Source organism: Bos taurus, chromosome 11 (assembly GCF_002263795.3).
Source record: "Bos taurus isolate L1 Dominette 01449 registration number 42190680 breed Hereford chromosome 11, ARS-UCD2.0, whole genome shotgun sequence".
NCBI lineage: Eukaryota > Metazoa > Chordata > Mammalia > Artiodactyla > Bovidae > Bos > Bos taurus.
The window spans coordinates 106,192,755-106,212,924 of record NC_037338.1 but is presented as its reverse complement, the minus strand read 5'-3'; the positions used below and the strand labels follow the sequence as shown (position 1 = coordinate 106,212,924).

Here is a 20,170-nt window from a genome sequence, read left to right as displayed (position 1 = left end):
GCGGGGCTGACAGGCCAAGGAGATGGGCCCAGAGGACTCAGGATGGAGGGCTGGGCCCCAGGCTGCATGGACGCCGCTTGTGACCAGAGAGAGTGGGAAGCAAGGGTGCTGTGCTGCCCCACAGCGTTCGGAGTCCCTGGGCTGGAGTGCAGCTCTTCCCGGGGGCTCTAAGGCCAAGAAGGTCCCCTAGACCCAGCCTTATGCTAGAGGCCAGGAGCAGTGGCACCTTCAGTGAAGTGTGGGCTGTGTGCTAGGCTCAGAGGAAGCGGGTGTGGCAGAGGTCACAGGAAATGCTCAGGGGCACCCTTACCCTCTATCCCTGAGGCCAACAAGGCTGGACACAGGGAAAGCCACTCCAGGCCCTCTTCTCTCCTTCAAAAGGAACCACATGTCAGCTGGGCCAGGGTTTTGTGTTCTGACTTGGGCGGGGGGGTGCGGTTTGCATCTGGCAGCCCCATACTCTACACAGGCAGCAGGCTGGCATGGATCTTTACAAAAACAAACTTTATTGACAGTCACAGGCCTCCAGGGCAAGCTCTGAGGTGACGAAGGGCCCCGGCCCCTCCCCCACTTGCCTGGGCACCTACCAGCTGAGGGAGGAAGTCTGGGGACTCCTGCGGTGCTAAGTTTAGAAGCAGGGCCTTCCCTGCAGCCCCGGGGGTGTGGGGGCCCTGCACAGAGCTACCCTCCCCAGAGCCTGCGTGAGTGCAGGACTGGGACCCCCACTGGGTGGGCTACACCCAGGGCCATCCTGTCACCCAGAGCCAATGGAGCTTGGCAGTTGCCTCTCTTGGCACCAAAGACAACAAAAGGAGAAAGCTGCTTCCCTGAAGAACAAAGATGCTTTGAAGACAGGCTTGCGGGGGGCGCTGACCACAGGCAGGACCCCCACCCGCGGCCTCATCAGCTCTCCTTGCCTCCACTGCTCTTCTGCTCTGAGGCTGTGGCCTTTGTCAGGTTCCCCGCTTCTCGCTTCAGGACACTAAGCAGAGTCTGCGAGCTCTCCAGGATCTGCGGACAGAGACACCAGCCAGTTAACACTCTTCCTCCCGTCGGAAGGTTGCCACAGCCCGGCGCCCTCTCCTATGCCGGGCCCTGCTCCCCTCTGAGTATAGCCCAAAGCCCACTGCTCACACCCTGGGAAGCCGGCTCACACCTCCGGCTGCCGCTGCTGCTCAGTCTGGAGCCAGCGACACGGCGACAAGACGCCAACAGTAGGACCCAGGCCGCGCTGTCACTCCACGGGGGCCGACGACCTGTCTAGGCGCCTCAGGGCCAGCACCCGGACCCGAGCCCCACCTTGAGGTAGGCGGCTTCTGTCTCCGCGATGGTCCGATCGAACTCGTTCCGAGAGGCGATCTTACGCGCCAGGTTCTCGTTGACTCGGGCCAGCTTCTCCGTCAGCTGCCTCACCTCGTTCTGCAGCCTCTGCTTCTCCTCCTCCTCCTGCTGGATCTGCCGGCACAGCTCCTCCCGCTTCTGGCACAGCTCCTCGATGCCTGGGGCGGGCGGGGAGCGGGCGCGGTGGGCGCCGGGGGCTGCGGTGGGAACGGGAGCGCCGGCCCCAGCGCGCGAGGCGAGAGGCCAGTGAAGGCCCGGGCGCCCAGACCAGGCCGGCGGCCGGCGTCCCAGGGCGTCTGGCGTCTCAGAAGGCCCCGCGCGAGCCCCCATGCTGTCTGAGGGGCCGAGCGCGCCCAGGCCCCCGCACCCGGCTCGCGCCACACACGCCGGCTCTCGGGGCGGCCACTCCGCGGCTCCGCCCGGCGTCCGGGCCGCTCCGGCCGGAACAACCGCGCGCTGCGGGCCAGCACCGGCCCGGGCCCGCAGGCCGGCGACCCCGCCGCCCTCCCAGCCTGCCCGCCGGCCTCGCCGCGCGGCCACTCACACTTGACCAGCTCGTTGTTGTAATTCTGCAGCGCCGCGCCTTGCTGGGTCATGGTCGCCGCCGTGCCCCGCCGCCCCAACCGCCGCTGCCGCCCCCCTCGGCGCCTGCGCACGATCTCCGCTCGCCCCGCCCCCAGCAGCGTCACCGCCCCTGCGCCTCTCGCCGCGCACCGTGTGCGTCATCGTCGCGCGTGCGCGCCCAGCCCGGCGTCATCGCGGCGCGCCTCGCCGAGCGGCTCTGAGGGCTGGTGGTCGCAGATGGCGGCGGCGGCGGAGGCGGGCCGTGACGCGGGGCCTGCGCAGGAGCTGCTGGCGGCCTGGAACACCGTGAGCACTGGGCTGGTGCCTCCGGCCGCGCTGGGACTGGTGAGGCCCGAGCAGAGGACGTCCGTCCTGGCTTCCCTCCGTGTTCCACAGCCCTTCCCTCGCGTGGGCCTGCGTCCCTGCGACGAAGGGCGGCGGGGTTCCCGTGGCCTTCCGTCCGCGCTGTCCCTTTCCCGCTTGTCCTTACCTGTCTCCACCCTCTCCGCCTCCGCGCTGCGTCCCCTCCTCCTCACGGTTTTCTGTACTGCAGGCGTCCTCTCGGACCAGCGGTGCCGTCCCTCCAAAAGAGGAGGAGCTCCGGGCGGCGGTGGAAGTGCTCAGGGGCCACGGTCTGCACTCGGTCCTGGAGGAGTGGTTCGTAGAGGTGCTGCAGACCGACCTGCAGGCCAACATCTCCCTCGAGTTCTGGAATGCCATCTCTCAGCGCGAGAACTGTGCGGACGAACCCCAGTGCCTTCTGTTGCTCCTCGATGCTTTCGGTCTGCTGGAGAGTCGCCTGGATCCCTACCTGCGTAGTCTAGAGCTCCTGGAGAAATGGACTCGCCTGGGCTTGCTGATGGGCACCGGTGCTCAGGGGCTTCGGGAGAAGGTCCACACCACGTTGCGAGGCGTCCTGTTCTTTTCGACTCCCAGAGCTTTTCAGGAGATGATCCAGCGCCTCTATGGGCGCTTCTTGAGAGTTTACATGCAGAGTAAGAGAAAGGGGGAAGGAGGCACAGACCCGGAACTGGAGGGGGAGTTGGACAGCAGGTATGCCCGCCGCCGGTACTACCGCCTTCTGCAGAGCCCGCTGTGCGCGGGCTGCGGCAGTGACAAGCAGCGGTGCTGGTGCCGCCAGGCGCTGGAGCAGTTCCACCGGCTCAGCCAGGTCCTGTGAGTACTGCGCCTGCGCGCCCTGCGTCCCTGTCCCTCCCGGCTCCTGCTCGCCCCTCTGGGTCCAGCCCGCCCCTGCAGAGAGCTGGATGGCTGGCCGGGGGTGGTCTCTGCCACTTGCCCTGGTTCCCAAGGGTTCTCAGGGTGTGTGTGCTCTATGAGTTTATGCTTCTTGTCCTTGCCATGGGTGCATTTGTCATTCATCCTGGCTCAGAACTTTGTACTTTGCTTACACTGAGACTACATGATTCTAAGTTTCACAGCAGAATTCTGTTGTGCCTATTGTAAGCTCTCAGAAGTGGAATGACGTTTGTCTGGGAATTGAGAAAAGTACAGTTGCTATTTCTTCTCTGTAGAGCAAGTCAGAGATTAGACCAGCATGCTGGGCAAAGCGCTGGCCTTTCTAGCCTTGTGAGGAGGGAAGGATTCTGTCGTCCGACCCAGGTCGTGTCATAGGGGTCCCTGACTTCCTGTGGATGCTTACTTCTATAAAATACCTACTTTCCCATTATTTACTTGGCTGTGTTGGGTCTTGGCTGTGGCACGTGGGCTCTCTTGCTGTGCTGCACGGGCTTCTCTCTGGTTGTGGCCTGTGGGCTCAGAAGCTGTGGCGTGGGGCTTAGTTGCCCCATGACATATGGGATCTTAGTTCCCCAACCAGGAATTGAACCTGTATCCTCTGCATTGGGAGGATTCTTAACCCCTGGGCCACTCGGGACGTCCCGTGGCCCCTTATGATGGTTTTGTCAGTTTGAGTGACGTGGCAGCTGCACAGCTGTCAGAGTCTTCTCACGGGACTGAGGGTGTGGCGTGTTCCACAGAAGCTTTGTTCTCTTGGGGTTTCTGCCATCACGGGTCAGGATCAGCACTGAGAAGCAGAGACTGCTACATCTGTGGTAAACAGATGTACGTAATAAAAGTGTACGTGGCCGGAGCAGTGACGTCTTTAGCTATTGTTTGAGGGCCGTTGTTAGGAGGTGGACGAGGCCTTCGCCCCAGTAGCCAGAGACGCTGACCCCTTGGGGAGAGCGGGAGGTGCCTTACCGGTGCTCTGTCATCTCAGCGGCTTTGCCTTGAATTCCCCGATGCGGTTTTGCCCCAGCGGGAGGGCTGCAGGAGGCTGTGCTGAGGGTGTGGGGCGGGTGCGCGTGCCGTGTGCCGTGTGCCACACGGGCAGGCCTCTCCTCCAGGCACAGGCTCAGTCTGCTGGAGCGGGTCAGCGCCGAGGCTGTGACCAGCACCCTGCACCAGGTGACCCGGGAGCGGATGGAGGACCGTTGTCGGGGGGAGTACGAACGCTCCTTCCTGCGAGAGTTCCATAAGGTGAGGCCCTGCCCCCCGCCCACAGACGAGAAGAGGCTGCTGGCAAAACTGACTAGGTGCCTTGGCTTTAGAAGTGGGCAGAGTGTGGTGACCTGGGTGAATCAGGGCGCTGCTGGTGACTGAAGCTGTCTTGGTGCTGGGTGGAGGCTGGTCATCCTGGGCCCACCCTGGCGCCAGTGAGGAAGAGCCTGTGACATGCTTGCTGAGATCTGTGCAGGGCCACATGGCTAGAGGCAGCCCTAAGGTCTGGGCTGTCCCAGCGAGGGGCCTTGGGGTGTCCATGCTGTTGGGGCGTGGCCTGGGGCCTGCCCTGGGCTGCACAACATTGTGGGAGAGCTGGGCCCAACCGTGGGGCTCTCAGCCTGCGTCACTTCCCACCTGCCCTCTGCTACATCCTGCTGCCTGTCTCCTGAGGACGTGTGTGCGCTGCAGTGCTGAGGGTGGGGTGGTGTTCAGTGCTGGGGCCCCTGCAGCGGGGTGTAGCGCACGCCTGGAGGCCCGGGGATAGCTGTCCTGTCCCCAGGCGGCAGACTGTCCGGCCCGTCTTGCTGCTGGCCGGGTGCGCGGTCCCCAGGGTGTGTCCGTCCACTCAGACGCAGCGCTCTCTGTGAGAGCTAGTGTGGCCGGAGACGAGCCTGGTGCTGGTGTGTGTGGGGGGAGGCCCTGGGAGGCCCCTTCAGGCCCCCATCTGCTGATCTCACTGTGCTCCTGGTCTCGGACAGGTGGCCTGGGGCTCCCAAGGCCCAGCCCGTGGCAGGCAGCTGCACCTCTGCCCTGGGCTTGGGCCCTGGAGCCCCACACCTGTGCTCTCCCGACAGTGGATTGAGAGAGTGGTCGGCTGGCTGGGCAAGGTGTTCCTGCAGGACGGCCCCAGCAGGCCCGCGTCCCCGGAGCCGGGCACCACGCTGCGCCGCTGGCGGTGCCACGTGCAGAGGTTCTTCTACCGCATCTACGCCGGCCTGCGCATCGAGGAGCTCTTCAGCATCATCCGAGGTCAGCCCGCCCGCCGGGAGCCCCTGCGCTCGCCTCTGCCCTCAGCCTGCGATGGGGGTCAGGGACACCAGGACCCCTGCCTCTGGAGCACAGCCGGGCCCCACCCAGCATCCACATTGGGCAGGAGAGGCGCCTTGTCTGCCCCCTAGCTCTGCACTGGCCCTTGGGCTCTGCTCCGCCCATCTGCTCCTCGGGGTGGCTGTGCTCAAGGGTGCGGGCCCCTGAGGGCACAGGGGCCACACCTGGCCCCCCGCAGGGCCTCTCTCTGCAGCCTGTGGAGGTGTGGCCGCTCACCCTCCAGGCCTCCGTCCACCTGTCTGTAGGCACACCACGTGTGCACGTGCCAGGATCAGCCTTTCCCCACAGACTTCCCGGACTCCAGGCCCGCTGTGGAAGACCTCAAGTACTGCCTGGAGAGGACCGACCAGAGGCCGCAGCTGCTCGTGTCCCTCAAGGCTGCCCTGGAGACGCGGCTGCTCCACCCAGGTAGAGCCTGGGAGGGGTGAAGAAGCTTTTCTGTGGCCCTCGGGGGCGGGGTTCTGCCGCAGCCTGTGAGAACAGGTCCACTCTTCAGTACCGGCGGTGGGGCTGGAGGAGGGGCAGTACCGCAGATCACGTACTGGGGGTGACGGCGCAGTGGGACCTGCGGGTCACCTGACCGGGGTGTCTGTCTCCGCGTCACTGTGTTGCTCGGGGTCTCCTATCCCGACCGCAGGCGTGAACACGTGTGACATCATCACCCTGTACATCTCTGCTATCAAGGCGCTGCGCGTGCTGGACCCGTCCATGGTTGTCCTGGAGGTGGCCTGTGAGCCCATTCGCCGGTACCTGCGGTGAGCGCGGGGCAGCTGAGGGAACCCTCAGGGCCCCCAGCCCCACTTGTGCTGCTGAGCCCCTGCAGGCCTTGGTGGAGCGAAAGGACGTGGTCCCCTGGGCACCAGGCGTCCTCCCAGGTTGGGCAGCCCAGCTGGGCGCCTTCCTTTTGCCAGTGCTGGCCGTGGGCCTGCAGCCCAGGGTCACCACACCCGTGTGCCGGCCAAGAGCCAGGTCAGCGCAGATGGACACACAGGCTCAACTTTGCCTCTTTGCGAGCTGGCCCAGGGCTGATGGGAGGGACGGGTCTTGTGTTGGCCTTTTCACCCCGGGGAGCAGCCTCTTGACTGTTGGCCAAGGAGCGCAGCCAGCCAGGAGCCCCTGGGGCAGTAGAGACTTGAGCCTGCTGGCCCCTGGCCCTGCGTGGCTTGGCCCGGATGTGTCTTGTCGTCTCAGCCCCTGATGCAGGACACAGTGGCTTTTTAAATTTCGGGGGTGGCAGTGGAGTCTGATGGCCTTGCCTTCAGCATGTGCCTGTTGGGTGCTGCCTGCGGGGGTCGGTGGGGTCACGGGGTTGGCTGGAGCAGGCGACGAGGGCTCGTGTTCACCAGGACGCGGGAGGACACAGTGCGGCAGATCGTGGCGGGGCTGACGGGGGACTCGGATGGGACGGGCGACTTGGCTGTTGAGCTGTCCAAGACGGACCCTGCGAGCCTAGAGACCGGGCAGGACAGTGAGGACGACTCTGGGGAGCCGGAGGACTGGGTCCCTGACCCTGTGGACGCAGATCCAGGTCAGCGTCAGGCAGCCCTGCGAGGCCTGGGGTCGTAGGGGGGCCCAGTCGGGTCGGAGCTCTCGCCTCCAGGTTGTCGCTGCACGCACTCGAGCTTTAGGAGGTCCTTGGTCCATGCCCGACCTGGCCTGGTTCCCCAGGGTGCTTACCCTGGCTGGCTGGGCCCACGTGGACTGTGGCCCCCATCAGAGCCCTAGGGGGTGCCCTGCCTGCCCCCCCACCCCGCCCCCTGGCCCTGCTGCTTCCGCTGGAGGAGGGGCAGGTTTCAGCACGTCTGCACCAGGGACCCAGAGCCAGGCCTCACGCGGGGGTGCAGTGGGTAGGCTACTCGGCGCAGACGGTGCCGCTTCCACGTATGAGGTGCCCGTGTGCCTGGCCTCCAGGGAAGTCCAGCTCCAAGCGGCGCTCCTCAGACATCATCAGCCTGCTGGTCAGCATCTATGGCAGCAAGGACCTCTTCATCAATGAGTACCGTTCGCTGCTAGCCGATCGCCTGCTGCACCAGTTCAGCTTCAGCCCTGAGCGGTGAGGCCTGCGGGGTCGCCCTGCGTCCAGGGAAGGCGTGGCCCTGACTCAGGACAGTTGTCCTCTGTCAGCTCCAGTGTTCAGTGGAGACGAGCACGGTCCCCAGGCGCGGCAGGGACCAGCCTGTGCTCGACCGCTGCCTGGGTGCCTGGGGACGGCCCAAGAACGTGGAGTGGCCGCTCCTGGGGCCCCCGCCTGGCCCCCCGGGCTGGGGGATGGGGGTGCAGGGCGCTGGGTGTCGCCCGCAGGGGCTGGCTGGGGCAGGGGCACTGAGCCCTCAGAGACGCGTGCTTGCAGGGAGATTCGCAACGTGGAGCTGCTGAAACTGCGCTTTGGCGAGGCCCCGATGCACTTCTGTGAGGTCATGCTCAAGGTAGGCGCCCGGGCTCCACGCAGCCGCCTGGTCCCCGCCCCCGCCCAGACCCTCAGGAGGCCCGTCTCCCCAGGACATGGCGGACTCGCGCCGCATCAACGCCAACATCCGGGAGGAGGACGAGAAGCGGCCCGCCGAGGAGCAGCCGCCCTTCGGAGTCTATGCCGTCATCCTGTCCAGCGAGTTCTGGCCGCCCTTCAAGGACGAGAAGCTGGAGGTCCCCGAGGACATCAGGGAGGCCCTGGAGGTGTACTGCCGGAAGTACGAGAAGCTGAAGGTAGGGCTGTGCTGCTGCGGCCGCGGGCGCCTCGGGCGAGTCCTGTGTCTGCTCTGGGATCCACGCCCTCTGCGCTCTCCCTGGAGCCCGTGTGTGCGCACGCTCCACGCTCTGCTGTGCCCGACGGTGCTGGCGCCAGTCTTGACCCTGGGCCGCCTCTGCAACGTCCGCCCGCTTGTTCTCAGAACCCAGGGCTGGTGGCAGTGCTTGGCCCAGGACACCCACTGTGTCGCCTCGGTGGGTGTCTCCAGGGAGTCTCCTGGCTTCTCTTGGGGTGTTTGGCGGCTCCTCTGGGTTTGCTGTGAGCCGGCGCCGGGGCGGGCTGGGTGTGGCTGTTAAGGTTGAAGACCTGAGGTCCTGAGTCGGGAGAGGCTCAGCGCTGGAGAGCTGATCCTAGGGGCTTCCTTCCAGAGCCAGGGGAGGGCGGCGGGGGCCAGGGTCCTGGAGCCCGCCTGTGCTCCCCGCCTCAGCCCCACACACCCCTTCCTGGCTAAAGACATCTGAGGGGCCCTCCCCAGCCTCCCTCTGTGCCCCAGCACACCTGTCAGGAGAGGCCCCACCAGCTTCCTCCAGGGCGTCCCCCTGGGTCCGAAGGCAGACTCAGACACGGCCCCCTTCTCAGGTTGGTGCGCCCAATGAGACAGCTGTCCTCCAGCTGGGTGCTGGAGCGCCTGGGGGGGCCTCTGCTCCCCCCAGCGGGTCTCCTGCCCGAGGGCGGTGCTGCATACATGGGGGTGGTCATGGCCTCTGCTGCTGGCCACACAGCTGTCCCGCTGCAGACCCGAGTTGGGGTTGAAAAGGTCACGGTTTGGAGCCACAGCGCCTGGTTAGGACCCGGCCAGCTGCTGACTGTGGAGAGCTTCAGCATCACGTCCCCTTCAGAGCCGTGGAGGCTGCGGGACTCGGGGCAGCGCTTGGCCCAGAGTCACCCTACCGGTGTCCCCGGTGGTGGCCATAACAAAGACCACAGACAGGTGCCGTAAACACGACAGAGACCTGTTTTCTCAGTTGCAGCATCTGTCAAGGGCATCTGTGACATCAACAGAAACTCAGTTCAGGGTGTTAGCAGGGCTGTGCCCCCTCCACAGGCTCCAAGAGAGGATCCTCTGTCCTCGTGGTGGCTGAGCTCCAGGTGCTCCTGGCTGTGGGTGCGTCGCTCTGACCCCAGCTCGTGTTACCCGGCCTCTCCCAGTGTCTGGTGCAGAGTTCCCTCTTCCTCTGAGGACCCCAGGCCCCACTCCGTGTGACCGTACCTTAACAAGCTGCCTTTAGGAACCCAGGCCAGCATCTCTGCCCTGCTGCTGAGGCCTAAGCCTGTGGGCGTCCACGCAGGTCTCAGCGTCCAGTGCCCGGACTGGGGCTCCCATGCCTCTCCTGCTCCCCCCATGCTGGTCCCAGGACGCTGCTGGCTGATGTGGCTTTGACACAGCTCACCTCTCGGGCCCCGTGGAGGTGCACTCTGTCGCGGAGTGCGTGGCGTGGTGCGCTCCTTTGGGCTCGCCGGTCCTCCTTGGATTCCCCCTCGGTTCACACGAGCAGTGAGGAAGCTGCAGGCTGCACTTCCCACACTTCACTTGGAAATCTCAGCCCAGCATCCCGCGTCTCCCTCCAGCCCTCTCACCCCAGCGGAGCTGTCTCTGCTGTTCCTTCAGCGGCCGCCTTGCAGTCGTTTCCAGGGGCACTGCGACAGGCCTCACCGGAAGGGCCTTTTGGGTTATGTTTCTCCCTGTAGTCTCCCCAGGGCAACCCTGGCTTCACGAGCACGCAGCTCAGAACGTTCCAAGTCCTCCCCTCCCCCAGCGCCACAGCCAGAGCTGTGTTTCTGGGAAAGGTGCTTGCTCCAGCAGCACGCTCCGCCCGCACTGAGGTCTATCACCATTCCGCGGTGGCCGTGACAAAGCCTACTTGCCAGGTGGCAGAGTGGTAGGACCTGCTCCTGGCCCTGCAGGCTGGGTCTGTGGTGGAGGGCTGGGCGGGGCTGCGGGCCTCCTGGAGGCTGCAGACCAGTCCCTCCCCCATCTTCCAGCTCCACTCTGCTTCCCGTGTCTGCGCACCCACCCTCTGACAGGTACACCGGTCTATTAGGTTAGGGCCCGCGTCCCTCCCAGACCTTGTCTTCCCTACCGACATCCGCAGGTCAGGTCACGTTCTGAGATCCTGGGATCAAGAAGTGGGCATGTCTCGTGGGGACACGGTGGCCTGGCTGTTGGGTGCTGCTTGCTGAGGGGAGGAAACTGGAACCCCACCGGGTGCTGGTTTGGCTGCCACTGCAGCTGCCACCCGCCGGGTGGGGGTGGAGCCCTTCCCCGCCTGCTCCCAGGTTGTAAAGCCTGGTCCAGCGGGACCCGCCGAACGGCCCGCGCTGACCCTGTCCTCCCCAGGCCATGCGGACGCTCAGCTGGAAGCACACCCTGGGCTTGGTGACAATGGACGTGGAGCTGGCTGACCGCACCCTGTCCGTGGCGGTGACCCCGGTGCAGGCTGTGGTCTTGCTGTATTTCCAGGACCAAGGTGAGCTCCCCAGCCGCGCCCACCCCCGACCCAACCCCACCCCAGCCGGCCCCGCCTCAGCCACGCCCCCAGGAGGACACGCCCCGTCTCCCGAGGAGGGTGGGCGGGCCCGAGCGGCTCCCCGCCGCCAGCCCCTCCCCCAGGTCCTGCCGAGCTGGGCCCGCGAGGGGCACAGCGGAGCCCGCCCGCCCACGCCCGCCGCCTGCCCGCAGCCAGCTGGGGCCTGGAGGAGCTGAGCGAGGCGGTGAAGATGCCGGCCGCGCTGCTGCGGCGCCGCCTGTCCGTGTGGCTGCAGCAGGGCGTGCTGCGCGAGGAGCCGGCCGGCACCTTCTCGGTAGTGGAGGAAGAGCGGCCACAGGACCGAGATAACATGGTGCTGGTCGACAGCGACGACGAGAGCGACTCGGGCCTGGCCTCGCAAGCCGACCAGAAGGAGGAGGAGCTGCTGGTGCGCCCGGCCCGCCCGCGGGGGCGGGGGGCGGGGGTGGGGCGGGGCGGCCTGACCGCGGCTGTTCCCCCAGCTCTTCTGGACGTACATCCAGGCCATGCTGACCAACCTGGAGAGCCTGTCGCTGGAGCGCATCTACAGCATGCTGCGCATGTTCGTGGTCACCGGCCCCGCGCTGGCCGAGATCGACTTGCAGGAGCTCCAGGGCTTCCTGCAGAGGAAGGTGCGCGACCAGCAGCTCGTCTATTCCGCCGGCGTCTACCGCCTGCCCAAGAGTTGTGGCTGAGCCGCCGCCAGGCCCCGCCCGCTCCCCCCCAGAATGCGAGTAAAGAGATGGTTCTTCATGCTCCGTGTCGTGTCAGCTCTGTGGCCCCAGGGACACGTGCTCAGGCCCTCCCCGCGCCGCCGACTCTGGGCGTGTGCTCCGGTTCTGCACATCTGGCCTCCTCGCATCCAGGCAGAGCGGGTCCCCCCAGCAGGTGGGGGCTGCACACCTGTGTGGGCTCCAGGCCAGGAGGAGTCCTGGCACATGAGTGTCCGGTCACCGTGGCTAACGAAAACCCACGTCAGGCTCGTGGCTCCGGCCAATGAGGGGCAGCCAACTGGGAAACAGACCTCCTGGATCTCTGCCCAAGGGCCCCCAGCCCTGGCCTCACCCCTCTGGCCTTGGAGAGAACTCGGGTCCCCCTCCCTCTACCCGGCCTGAGGGTCCAGACCCCAGTGCTGGGCTGAGAGCCCCAGGGCTCCTGTGGCCCCAGGGTGTTGTCAGAACGTGTGAGGCGGGTGGGCAGACAGGCGGCCCCTCGCATCTGCAGCGCGAGGGGCTGCCTGTGTCCCCGCTGTGGTCTAGCAGTCAGTGGTGGGGGCTGACAGTGAGGCGTGCTTTCTGAAAGACCCACCCCTCCCACGCCCCTGAGGTGTGCTTGGGGGCGCCCGGGGGCCAGGCTGTTCCCCCAAGGGAGAGGCCGGGCCCAGGGAGCCAGCCGCCCCCAGGGCTGCGCACAGGCCCCGTCCAGCTGCTCTGGAGGCCCAGCACTGGCCCCGCCCCAGCTCCCAGGAGGCGGTGGGGTGGGTGTTGGTGCCAGGCCTGAGGCCTTCAAGCTGTGCTGAGCATCACAGGCACTGCGGCCCAACCTTCATTCATTCAGCTTGTCTGGCTGGACCCGCTCAAGCCTGGTGGCACTGCCGCCCCAGGTGACAAAGGCCCTTCAGGACAAGCGTCTGCACTGCCCACCCCCTCCGCAGGGCGTCCCAGGCCCCCTGGCTCCCCCGGTCTCACCCCAGCGCCCCTCCTGTCCTGTTCTGCTTGAGGGCCCCAGTGCTGGCTTTGCTTCCAGGGCCCTTCCCTTTTTTTTGGCCACACCAAGGGTCATCTGGGGTCTCGATTCCCCGATCAGGGACTGAACCCCAGCCATGGCAGGGGCACCCGGAGCCCTGACCACAGGGCCACCAGGAGCTCGCTCTAAGACTCCTTACGCCCCAGGTTGGGGTTTGCCACGGGGTTTGAAGGAAGACGTGGAGGGCCTCGCAGAGCCTGAGGGGTCTGTGGATGTGAGGGGCTGGCAGGTGTCCCCTTTGGACTCGGACCACCCGGGGGCTGTGCTGTGGTCACGGGAAGAGGACTTCCTGCCTGGCACTGGGCTGGGCCTGTCTTCGTTGTCCTAGCCTGGGTGAAACCGGCTGGACCGGCCTGGCAGGGTGGCATTGCCGGCCCCTGGGCATGGGCACACCTGCCCCAAGTCCCTCTGGACTCTGCACGAGCGTGTGAAACCCAGCGTCTCAAGTCACTGCCTCAGTCATCGGGCGCAGAGGTGTGCCAGGAGCCGCCCCCAGGAAGTGGCACCGTGCGAGGGTCAGGGAAGTCCCTGGCAACCAGGGTTTGGCTGCAGCCCCCAGTGCCTTGGAGGGTCAGGTGTGGGACAGGTATTTCCTCCTGCTGCCTGAGTTTGCTTGCCAGGTCCTTAGGGGAAGAGGGGAAGGGCTGAGGTTAACCTGGAGCTCCCGCGAGCCGCACTTGTCTGGTGTGTGGGAAGGTCACACAGGGAACAGACCGCAGAGCTGGCCATGAGTTCTAACTAACAACACAACTAACCCAGAGCTTCAGACGCTGTCATAGTGGTTTAAGAGCCGCCTGCTCAAGGGTGTTCTGCGAACACTGCCAGGTCCAGGCCCAGGCCTCCTGCTCTGGGGAGTGTGGGGACATTAGTCAGCTGCACCCCAGGCCAGCCTCCCTCCACCAAGCTGCTGCAGCCCTCATCCTGACAAACAGAGGCTGGGGCTTGCCCACTGTGGGCTTTCCAGGCTGCCGCCTCCCTGCCCCCAGGGGCCCCAGTACAGGTGGTACCGCTTCCCATGAAGTGGTCCTCCCCCAAGGCCATGGCAGCCCCGCCGCCACCCTGCCTCAGACCTGGCCGGGGCACTCCAGGCCGCCCTATCAGCCCTGTCCATCCTGGGGACCAACTGCCCAGGGCTCCCCGAGGCGCCCAGCTCCCAGGGCAGCGAAGCTCCAGGAGAGGCCCTGCCCCCGCCCTCCCTGCCTCACAGCTCCATTGTGAGGTCAGCGCCTTCCGCCGAGCTCCGGCCAGAGGCGTGCGGCGGGCCGGGGGCTGGACATGGCCGCCTGTCCCCAGCCCGACTCCCGCCTGCTCGGCGGCCCCCTCGGCCTCATGTGCCTGTCCCTTTTGCTCATCCCTGCTGCAGGTGCGGCCTCCCCCAGCCCTGGCCATGCCCAGCCAGGCCCAGGGGCCGCGGGGGCGGGGTTCACAGGTCGGCCACTGGCAGGTGACTTGGGCCCCTTGGCTGCCCGGCCGTGTCTCTGCAGCTGGAGCCTACTGCGAGTGCAGCCTCGGCCTCAGCCGCGAGGCCCTCATCGCCCTGCTGGTGGTGCTGGCGGGCATCAGCGCTAGCTGCTTCTGCGCCCTGGTCATCGTGGCCGTTGGTGTCATTCGAGCCAAGGGGTGCGTGAATCCCAGGGCTGACCGGCGGGGGGCGGGTGGGGACTGTGGGTCAAGCTGTCCCCCCAGCCTCCCAGTCTCACCGGGTGAGGTCAGCAGGACTTGGGAAGGATGTCTCTCAGACTGGGTTAGGGAGAGGTGGAGGGGGGGCACCTCTGGACGCTTGGAGGCCAGCTGCGTTGTTCACAGACTCACGCCTCACCTTTATCCCCCCCACCCCAGTGAAACGTGCCCTGCACACATGGACAGCAGGTGAGTGACCCCAGGGGAGGGCCCCAAGGGTGAGCTGTGCCCCTGGGAGGTGGAGGCCCCCAGGAGGTGGAGGCCTGGGTGGCCAGGGCGGCCTGCAGCCGGCCTGACCAGGCCGTGCTGCGCAGGATGGTGGGGCACTTCGGGGTGCAGGAAGACCGCATGGACCTGCGCACGGTGCACGTGGAGTCCCACCTCATGGACCCCGACATGGCGGTCCCCATGATGCAGCCCCTGGAAGAGCATGGCCTCATGACCATCACCATGGACCCGACCCTGGAGGAGCCGCCCCCCCCACCTGAGTAGGGCTTCGGGCGCTGGGGGGAGGGGAATTAAACAGTATTTAGTTACTCTGTGCTGTCCTCCCTGGGCCCCTCTGGGGAGTGTCTGCGGTGGGGGGGCCCTGCACGCATCTGGTCGCCCTCTTTCTCTTCAGTGGGGTGCCCGCTCTAGGCTCGCGCTGTCCACCCTCCGGGCAGGGGTCCACACCTCTGGGAGTCTGCACTTCCTGCACGCCTCAGCCCGGGTCCTCCCTGCCTCAGCCCGGGTCCTCCCTGCCTCTGCCTGCCGCTTCGTCCCGTGAAGCCCGCAGGCCTCCGCCCCTGCCCCTGCCCCACCCCGGGAAAATGCCAAGACAGGACCTGTGACTCGCCCGAGTCCAGAGAAGCAGCATGTGACCGGAGGACTTGGGCCGGTGGCCCTGCCCCACCCACGCGTCTCCTTGAGGTTCCGGGAGAGCCCTTGGGGGGCAGGAGAGGGGGGCAGGTGACTGCCTCCCCTTCCTCAGGGGTGCCGTCCTCCCCCTGCCCCCCACCACATCTCCTGGACCCTGGGCTCAGGGGCCCCTCAACCGTCCACCATGGGGATGGGGCCGTGCTAGGTGGGGACTGCTGTGTGCGCCCTGGGATCACTTGCTGAGTGGAGACAGAGGGGGTGAGCAGCAGGGCGCACCGGCTCCCATGTTGTGTCGCTGTTGTGAGTTCGGCGAGGGAGAGATTGTGGGGGATGGCGTGGTCCAGTTGCTCAGGCCTCCTGGGGTTACAGGATGGCGAACCACACAGGTGAGGACTGGGCGCGGTCTTTACAGCGCTGCTGGCCCGGAGCCAAGTGGAGCTCAGAGCTTCGGGACAGGTGGCTGGCAGTGCCCTGCCTTTGGCTGTCTGCCCAGCCTCCGCCCTAGGCGCAGGACAAGCCGTGGGACAGGAACTGCCTGTGCTCAGGCCTGAGAGTTAATATTTGTGCGGGCACCGCAGGGACGGACCGGCTCTGGTAACACCCGGGCAGCGGACCTCCACGATTGTCCCCATGTGGAGTCCCTCCTTTCCCTCGTGGGGGCCGCCGCCGCCGCTGCAGCTGCTACTGCTGCTGTTGCCGTGGCCAGTCTGGACCCAGGCGCCCGCCGCAGCCGCCTCCTGGGGAACCCCGGGCGCCCTGGACTGCCCCGAGGCGTGCGTGTGCGCGCCGGGGGGCCAGGCCAACTGCTCGGAGCGCGCGCTGCCCGCCGTGCCGGGGGGCTTGAACCGGCGCGTCCGCGTGCTGCTGCTGAACCACAACCGCGTGCACGCGCTGCCTCCCGGCGCCTTCGTGGATGCCGGCGCTCTGCTCCGCCTGGATCTGCGCGAGAACGGACTGCGCTGGGTGCACGCGCGGGCCTTCTGGGGCCTGGGCGCGCTGGAGCAGCTAGACCTCAGCGCCAACCAGCTAGAGGCGCTGCTGCCCGGCACTTTCGCGCCACTGCGCGCTCTGCGCGCCCTCTCGCTGGCTGAGAACCGGCTGGCACGCCTAGAGCCCGCGGTGCTGGGCGCGCTCCCGCTGCTGCGCGCGCTCAGCCTGCAGGACAACGACCTGCCTGCGCTCGCGTCCGGGCTCCTGGCTGGCCTGCCGGCTCTCAACACGCTGCGCCTGCGCGGCAACCCCTGGACCTGTGGCTGCGCGCTGCGCCCACTCTGCGCCTGGCTTCGCGGGCACCCGCGGCACGCGCCAGGTGAGCCCTCGCGGGCGCGGGCGGGACGGGCGGGCGGCTACCCCCGCGACCGTCTGACGCCGCGCCCGTGTCCCGCAGAGGCCGAGACGCTGCTTTGCGTGTCGCCGGGGCGCCTGACGCTCAGCCCCTTAACCGCCTTCCCGGACGCCGCCTTCAGCCACTGCGCGCGGCCCCTTGCCGCCCGGGATCTGGCCGTGATCTATGGTCTCGGGCCCGTCTCCTTCCTCGCTAGCCTGGCCGCCTGTCTGGCCCTGGGCTCCGCGTTCACTGCCTGCGGCGCTCGCCACCGCCGCCGCCGCCGCGCCGCCGCCCGCCGCCAGCAGAGGAGGCAGCCGGATCCTTGCCCCGGCACGGCCTCGCCTGCGGCCACCGCCGCCCAAGCTTGAGGGGCCGCGGCCGCCCTCGAACCTCCCCCGACCCGCTTGCCCCTTCCGCATTCCTGACAGGCGTCAACAAGCGACACAGCTCGAAATTTTCGTGACATTCCTTTTGGCATCTCCACTGCACACACCGGGTGGGGCGGGGGTCGGCGCGCGCCGGGCCCTTGGGGTGGAGGGCACGGGCCGCACGGGGGAGGCGCGCCTGGACGCGGAAAGGCCGGGCCTGCACCTGGCGGGGCTGAGGATAGTCCCGAGCCAGCGTCTGCGAAGCCCACCCTGGGTGGCGGGCGGAGGAGGCAAAGAGAAGGCTCAGCCCTCGCAGGGTCCGGAGGTGGGAGGCAGTGGGGAGCCCGAGCGCGCCCCAGGGAGGCGCTGCCAGCGGATGGGGTTCAGGGTCTGCAGTCCAGGAAGGGCAGGGCCAGCTCAGAGGATGGGGTGAAGCGGAGAAGGGGTACAGGCAGGAAGGGGGAGGTGGGGCGGAGGCCGTGCGGCGCAGGGGCGTGGGAGGGGTGGCCCAGCCAGCCGGGGCCAAGGCCCACCGTGGCTCTGGGAGCAGCCAGGAAGGATGGGGCTCCAGTCTCTGCACCAAGCCCCTCTGCTGGGCTGAGTCAGATGCTCCCCCTGCCGCTCAGAGACCCCAGGGCCCTGCCTCTGCCGGAGCGCCCTGCGGCTCTGCCCAGCCAGCTCAGCTCTGGCCCGTCCTCAGCGGCTCTCGTCCGAGCCTCAGTCCAGCAGGGGCTGCCCACCGGCAGCAGGGTGGACGGACGGACGGGAGGCCCGGGGTGGGCAGTCTCTGGCAGGTGGGCTTCCCTCAAGCCTTCCCGAGCAGCAGGACCCCTCAGTGTCCTTGGCCGGGCTAACGGGGCGGGTGGGCGCCTCCGGGCGCCTCACACCACGGTGCTGACCGAGGGATCTGAGAGGTTGAGCGGGCCCGTGATATCAGTGGGATGGTACTGCTGCAAAATAGAAATACAGACAAGGCGCCCGTTAGCCCGGCCATCAGGGGCACACGCGGGGCCGGGACGGGTGGACCGGCCAGCCGGCCGACCGGCGGGCAGGCGGGCGCGGCCTGGGGGAGGCTGGGGGGCGCTCCTCCCCCTGACCCCGTCGTGCTCCGGGACTCTGCGTGGGCCGGGCCGCTGTCCCGTCCGTCTGTCTGTCTGTCTGCGGGGGAGGGGGGCAGAGGAGGGCGGGCAGGGCGTCTCAGCTCTCCCTATGCCGGGCACACATCTGCAGCTGGCCCTCCTCCCTCTCAATAGCGCGTCGCGGCAGCACTGTGTCTTTTTGGTTTTGCAAAGCGCCGCGTCCACCCCCGGTGCTCTATAAATAAGAACCAACAATCAATACCCGCTGGCCCCGCCGGCTGCCAGGGACCCCAGCCCTGAGCGCCCAGTGCCGCCCTGGCCCAGACCAGCCACGGGACAGGGGCAGCGCATCTCAGCAGCCGGACTGACCCCACCCCTCCCGACAGAGCCCCCCACCCAGGCCTCCCTCCGAGCAGGTGCCCAGCCTGAAACGGTGGGGGGCTGGGCTGCCCTCCCCCGCCCAGCCCCCAGCTGGCAGTGTCCCCAGTCACCCCTGCAGGGCCGGCCAGCCCCAGATGCCACGTGGCACCAGAGCTGGCCTGGAGGGTGGTCCCCAGGGAGGCTCGGGGCAAGGAGTCTGCTGGGAGCGTGTCCCGGGACAGGCACCCTGAGGGTCTCTGAGCTGCACCCAGGCCAGCTAAGGGCTTGTGAGTGGGCTCCGGGCCGGGACGGGGATGGGATTCTGCTGCCCTCGGAAAGTGGCCCCCTGCCTACGTGACTCCCCTGACCCTCCTTTCGCCGTGACTCCCCTGACCCTCCTTTCGCCTGCCTGTCCCCACAGCTCTGTCTGCTGGGCACCTCCTCCCTGGCTGCCCCACTGCTGCTCCTCTCTGGCCCTCCCAGCCCCCGGTGGGGCCCCTGGCTCAGGCCCCACCCAGTTCCCAGGCTGCACGGCGCCAGGCCTGTGCTCTCAGCCCCTCAGGCCACCCCTGTCCACCCACTCTGCCTGTGCTGAGCCCTAGGAGTGGAGTAGCCAGGCCTCAGGGGCCCCTTTGGGGCAGGTGGCGGCCTCACCCCAGACTCGGATGGCTCTGTGCCGCGCCCTGTCTGTCCTGTGTCTGCCCCTCTTCCCTTGTGCTGTGGGCAGGGCCTATAAATCCTGCTCCCGCCTGGACCGTAAGACTGTGGGGTAGTACTGCCTGTGAACTGGGGCTCCTGTGGACGGGAGGACAAGCCGCCTCCGAACCGCGGGGAGGCTGCTGGGCTGAGGGCTGTGCTGGCCCTGGGCGGGCCCTCCTCGCCTGGGGACGCTCCCAGCAGGGCTAGGCCAGTCTTGGAGGCCTGGGGTTCAAGCACACACACCCGGGACAGTGACGGGCTGCCCAGGCAGGAGGACAGGGAACCCTTGGCTCAGGCTCGGAAGGGGCTGGGGGTCAGGTGCTGAAGCACCGCTCCCCTCCATGGGGGTCTCCCCTCCCTGAGCCTCGGTGCCCAAGGCTTGCCAGCCACAGCTTTCGGGCCCCCCCCCTGCCCTGTTCTCAGACCCCCGGGTGCTGCCCGCACACCTCCCGCAGGGCCCCTGCTCGGCCGGGGGTGGGAGCCGCCACCTCTGGTCCCACCCGTTCCCCATCCGACGGCCCCTGTGGCCAGGGGCCTGTGCCAACTCCAGGCCCCAGCCGTCCACCCAGGTGGAGCCGGGCCCGGCCCCCCAGCCCCGGCCCACACAGAGACCACATGGAGGGGATGCAACAGGCATGGCTCTGGTGAGACACGAGAGACAGGTGTCTGGGTGGCGGGGCTGGCGGCCAGACAGATGGACGGATGGGACATCACAGGCACCCCTCCACGGACGTCGCAGGGAGGGAGCGAGGGCAGTGGGCCTCTCCCTGGGAGAAGCTGGAGGAACAGACGCGACAGAGAGGTGGTGTGGCCTCCTGACGGCTGAGGAGCCCGGGACGGGGTGGCCCTGGGCGCCCGGGGCTGCGGGCACAGCCCCGAGTGGGGAGGCTGACCAGCTGACCAACGACATGACACGGCTTTAAGATGGCGCGTGGCGTCATGGCACGGGGGGCAGACTAACGCAGAGACACACGGGGAAGACGACCCGGTGGGCAGGCCCGCGGCAGAGGGCCGAGAGAGGGGCCCAGAGTCAGAGAGGCCCTAGTGTGCCGGGTGGGCAGCGGTGAGCGCAGAAGGGCCGCGCGGGCGGAGGCGGGTGGTGGGATGGCGAGGGCGGGCCTGATGCACGGGACACAGACACGGGGGCGAGGGGAGAGTCGGACACGTGGGACTGGGCGCTCTTCCCCTTACCGTGTCTTTGGAGGACCTACGTCTCTTGAAGCTGGAAGCCAGGGTGGAGGTGATAGCCCTAAATGTGGCTTTCTTTTTAGGGTCGGGTTCTGCTCTACCACTCTTTCTATCCTAAAATGAATATGTATAAG

At 67.4% G+C, this 20,170-nt stretch overlaps 5 protein-coding genes and 1 non-coding gene across 16 annotated transcripts in view; 3 read left to right on the top strand and 3 right to left on the bottom strand.

Moving 5' to 3' along the window:
* Window positions 1–485: 485 nt before the first annotated feature.
* SSNA1 (SS nuclear autoantigen 1) lies at window positions 486–1,958 on the bottom strand. Its single transcript, NM_001015539.1, has 3 exons — window positions 1,886–1,958; window positions 1,300–1,499; window positions 486–1,011 (listed from the first exon to the last, which is right to left on the bottom strand). Exons 1-3 carry the CDS (start codon window positions 1,935–1,937, stop codon window positions 904–906), a joined length of 360 nt encoding a protein of 119 aa, NP_001015539.1. The 5' UTR covers window positions 1,938–1,958; the 3' UTR covers window positions 486–903.
* Window positions 1,959–2,075: 117 nt separating this feature from the next.
* On the top strand, window positions 2,076–11,481 carry ANAPC2 (anaphase promoting complex subunit 2). 2 transcript variants are annotated; one of them, XM_024999682.2, is made up of 13 exons: window positions 2,076–2,250; window positions 2,459–3,081; window positions 4,272–4,404; window positions 5,223–5,397; window positions 5,764–5,883; window positions 6,113–6,230; window positions 6,822–7,003; window positions 7,387–7,528; window positions 7,826–7,901; window positions 7,975–8,178; window positions 10,560–10,689; window positions 10,902–11,137; window positions 11,211–11,481. In XM_024999682.2, exons 1-13 carry the CDS (start codon window positions 2,143–2,145, stop codon window positions 11,421–11,423), a joined length of 2,460 nt encoding a protein of 819 aa, XP_024855450.1. In that variant the 5' UTR covers window positions 2,076–2,142; the 3' UTR covers window positions 11,424–11,481. The 2 variants fall into 2 exon arrangements, with proteins under 2 accessions (XP_024855450.1, XP_059747903.1); XM_059891920.1 differs by lacking the exon at window positions 11,211–11,481 and having other exon boundaries at window positions 10,906–11,021.
* MIR12014 (microRNA mir-12014) lies at window positions 5,139–5,194 on the bottom strand. Its single transcript, NR_162358.1, has one exon. It is a non-coding gene; the product is annotated as a microRNA mir-12014 (primary transcript).
* Window positions 11,482–13,682: 2,201 nt separating the features above from the next.
* TMEM210 (transmembrane protein 210) lies at window positions 13,683–14,690 on the top strand. The gene is made up of 4 exons (XM_005213502.5): window positions 13,683–13,837; window positions 13,959–14,094; window positions 14,314–14,343; window positions 14,469–14,690. Exons 1-4 carry the CDS (start codon window positions 13,750–13,752, stop codon window positions 14,644–14,646), a joined length of 432 nt encoding a protein of 143 aa, XP_005213559.1. The 5' UTR covers window positions 13,683–13,749; the 3' UTR covers window positions 14,647–14,690.
* An 881-nt stretch (window positions 14,691–15,571) lies between these two features.
* Window positions 15,572–16,796, top strand: LRRC26 (leucine rich repeat containing 26). Its single transcript, XM_002691686.6, has 2 exons — window positions 15,572–16,324; window positions 16,403–16,796. Exons 1-2 carry the CDS (start codon window positions 15,646–15,648, stop codon window positions 16,708–16,710), a joined length of 987 nt encoding a protein of 328 aa, XP_002691732.1. The 5' UTR covers window positions 15,572–15,645; the 3' UTR covers window positions 16,711–16,796.
* GRIN1 (glutamate ionotropic receptor NMDA type subunit 1) overlaps window positions 16,794–20,170 on the bottom strand; it is a 27,245-nt gene continuing 23,868 nt past the window's right edge. For 2 of the 10 annotated variants that reach the window (XM_024999675.2, XM_024999677.2), the window contains 2 exons: window positions 20,040–20,150; window positions 16,794–17,660 (listed from right to left, as the gene is read on the bottom strand). In XM_024999675.2, coding sequence (XP_024855443.1) covers window positions 17,592–17,660; window positions 20,040–20,150 — 180 coding nt within the window. In that variant the 3' untranslated portion in view covers window positions 16,794–17,591. The other 8 variants (XM_024999679.2, XM_024999681.2, XM_024999671.2 and 5 more) reach the window with 6 other exon arrangements.

Bases quoted from the DNA above. Each gene is read 5' to 3' on its own strand.
- SSNA1 (NM_001015539.1), bottom strand. From the start codon at position 1,937: ATGACCCAGCAAGGCGCGGCGCTGCAGAATTACAACAACGAGCTGGTC. The intron at 1,500-1,885 runs GTGAGTGGCCGC...CGCCCGCCCCAG, and splicing joins CAACAACGAGCTGGTCAAGT to GCATCGAGGAGCTGTGCCAG. The intron at 1,012-1,299 runs GTGGGGCTCGGG...CTCTGTCCGCAG, and splicing joins CAGAAGCCGCCTACCTCAAG to ATCCTGGAGAGCTCGCAGAC.
- ANAPC2 (XM_024999682.2), top strand. From the start codon at position 2,143: ATGGCGGCGGCGGCGGAGGCGGGCCGTGACGCGGGGCCTGCGCAGGAG. The intron at 6,231-6,821 runs GTGAGCGCGGGG...CGTGTTCACCAG, and splicing joins CCCATTCGCCGGTACCTGCG to GACGCGGGAGGACACAGTGC. The intron at 7,004-7,386 runs GTCAGCGTCAGG...CCTGGCCTCCAG, and splicing joins CCCTGTGGACGCAGATCCAG to GGAAGTCCAGCTCCAAGCGG.
- TMEM210 (XM_005213502.5), top strand. From the start codon at position 13,750: ATGGCCGCCTGTCCCCAGCCCGACTCCCGCCTGCTCGGCGGCCCCCTC. The intron at 13,838-13,958 runs GTGCGGCCTCCC...GTGTCTCTGCAG, and splicing joins TTTGCTCATCCCTGCTGCAG to CTGGAGCCTACTGCGAGTGC. The intron at 14,344-14,468 runs GTGAGTGACCCC...CGTGCTGCGCAG, and splicing joins CCTGCACACATGGACAGCAG to GATGGTGGGGCACTTCGGGG.
- LRRC26 (XM_002691686.6), top strand. From the start codon at position 15,646: ATGTGGAGTCCCTCCTTTCCCTCGTGGGGGCCGCCGCCGCCGCTGCAG. The intron at 16,325-16,402 runs GTGAGCCCTCGC...CGTGTCCCGCAG, and splicing joins GCACCCGCGGCACGCGCCAG to AGGCCGAGACGCTGCTTTGC.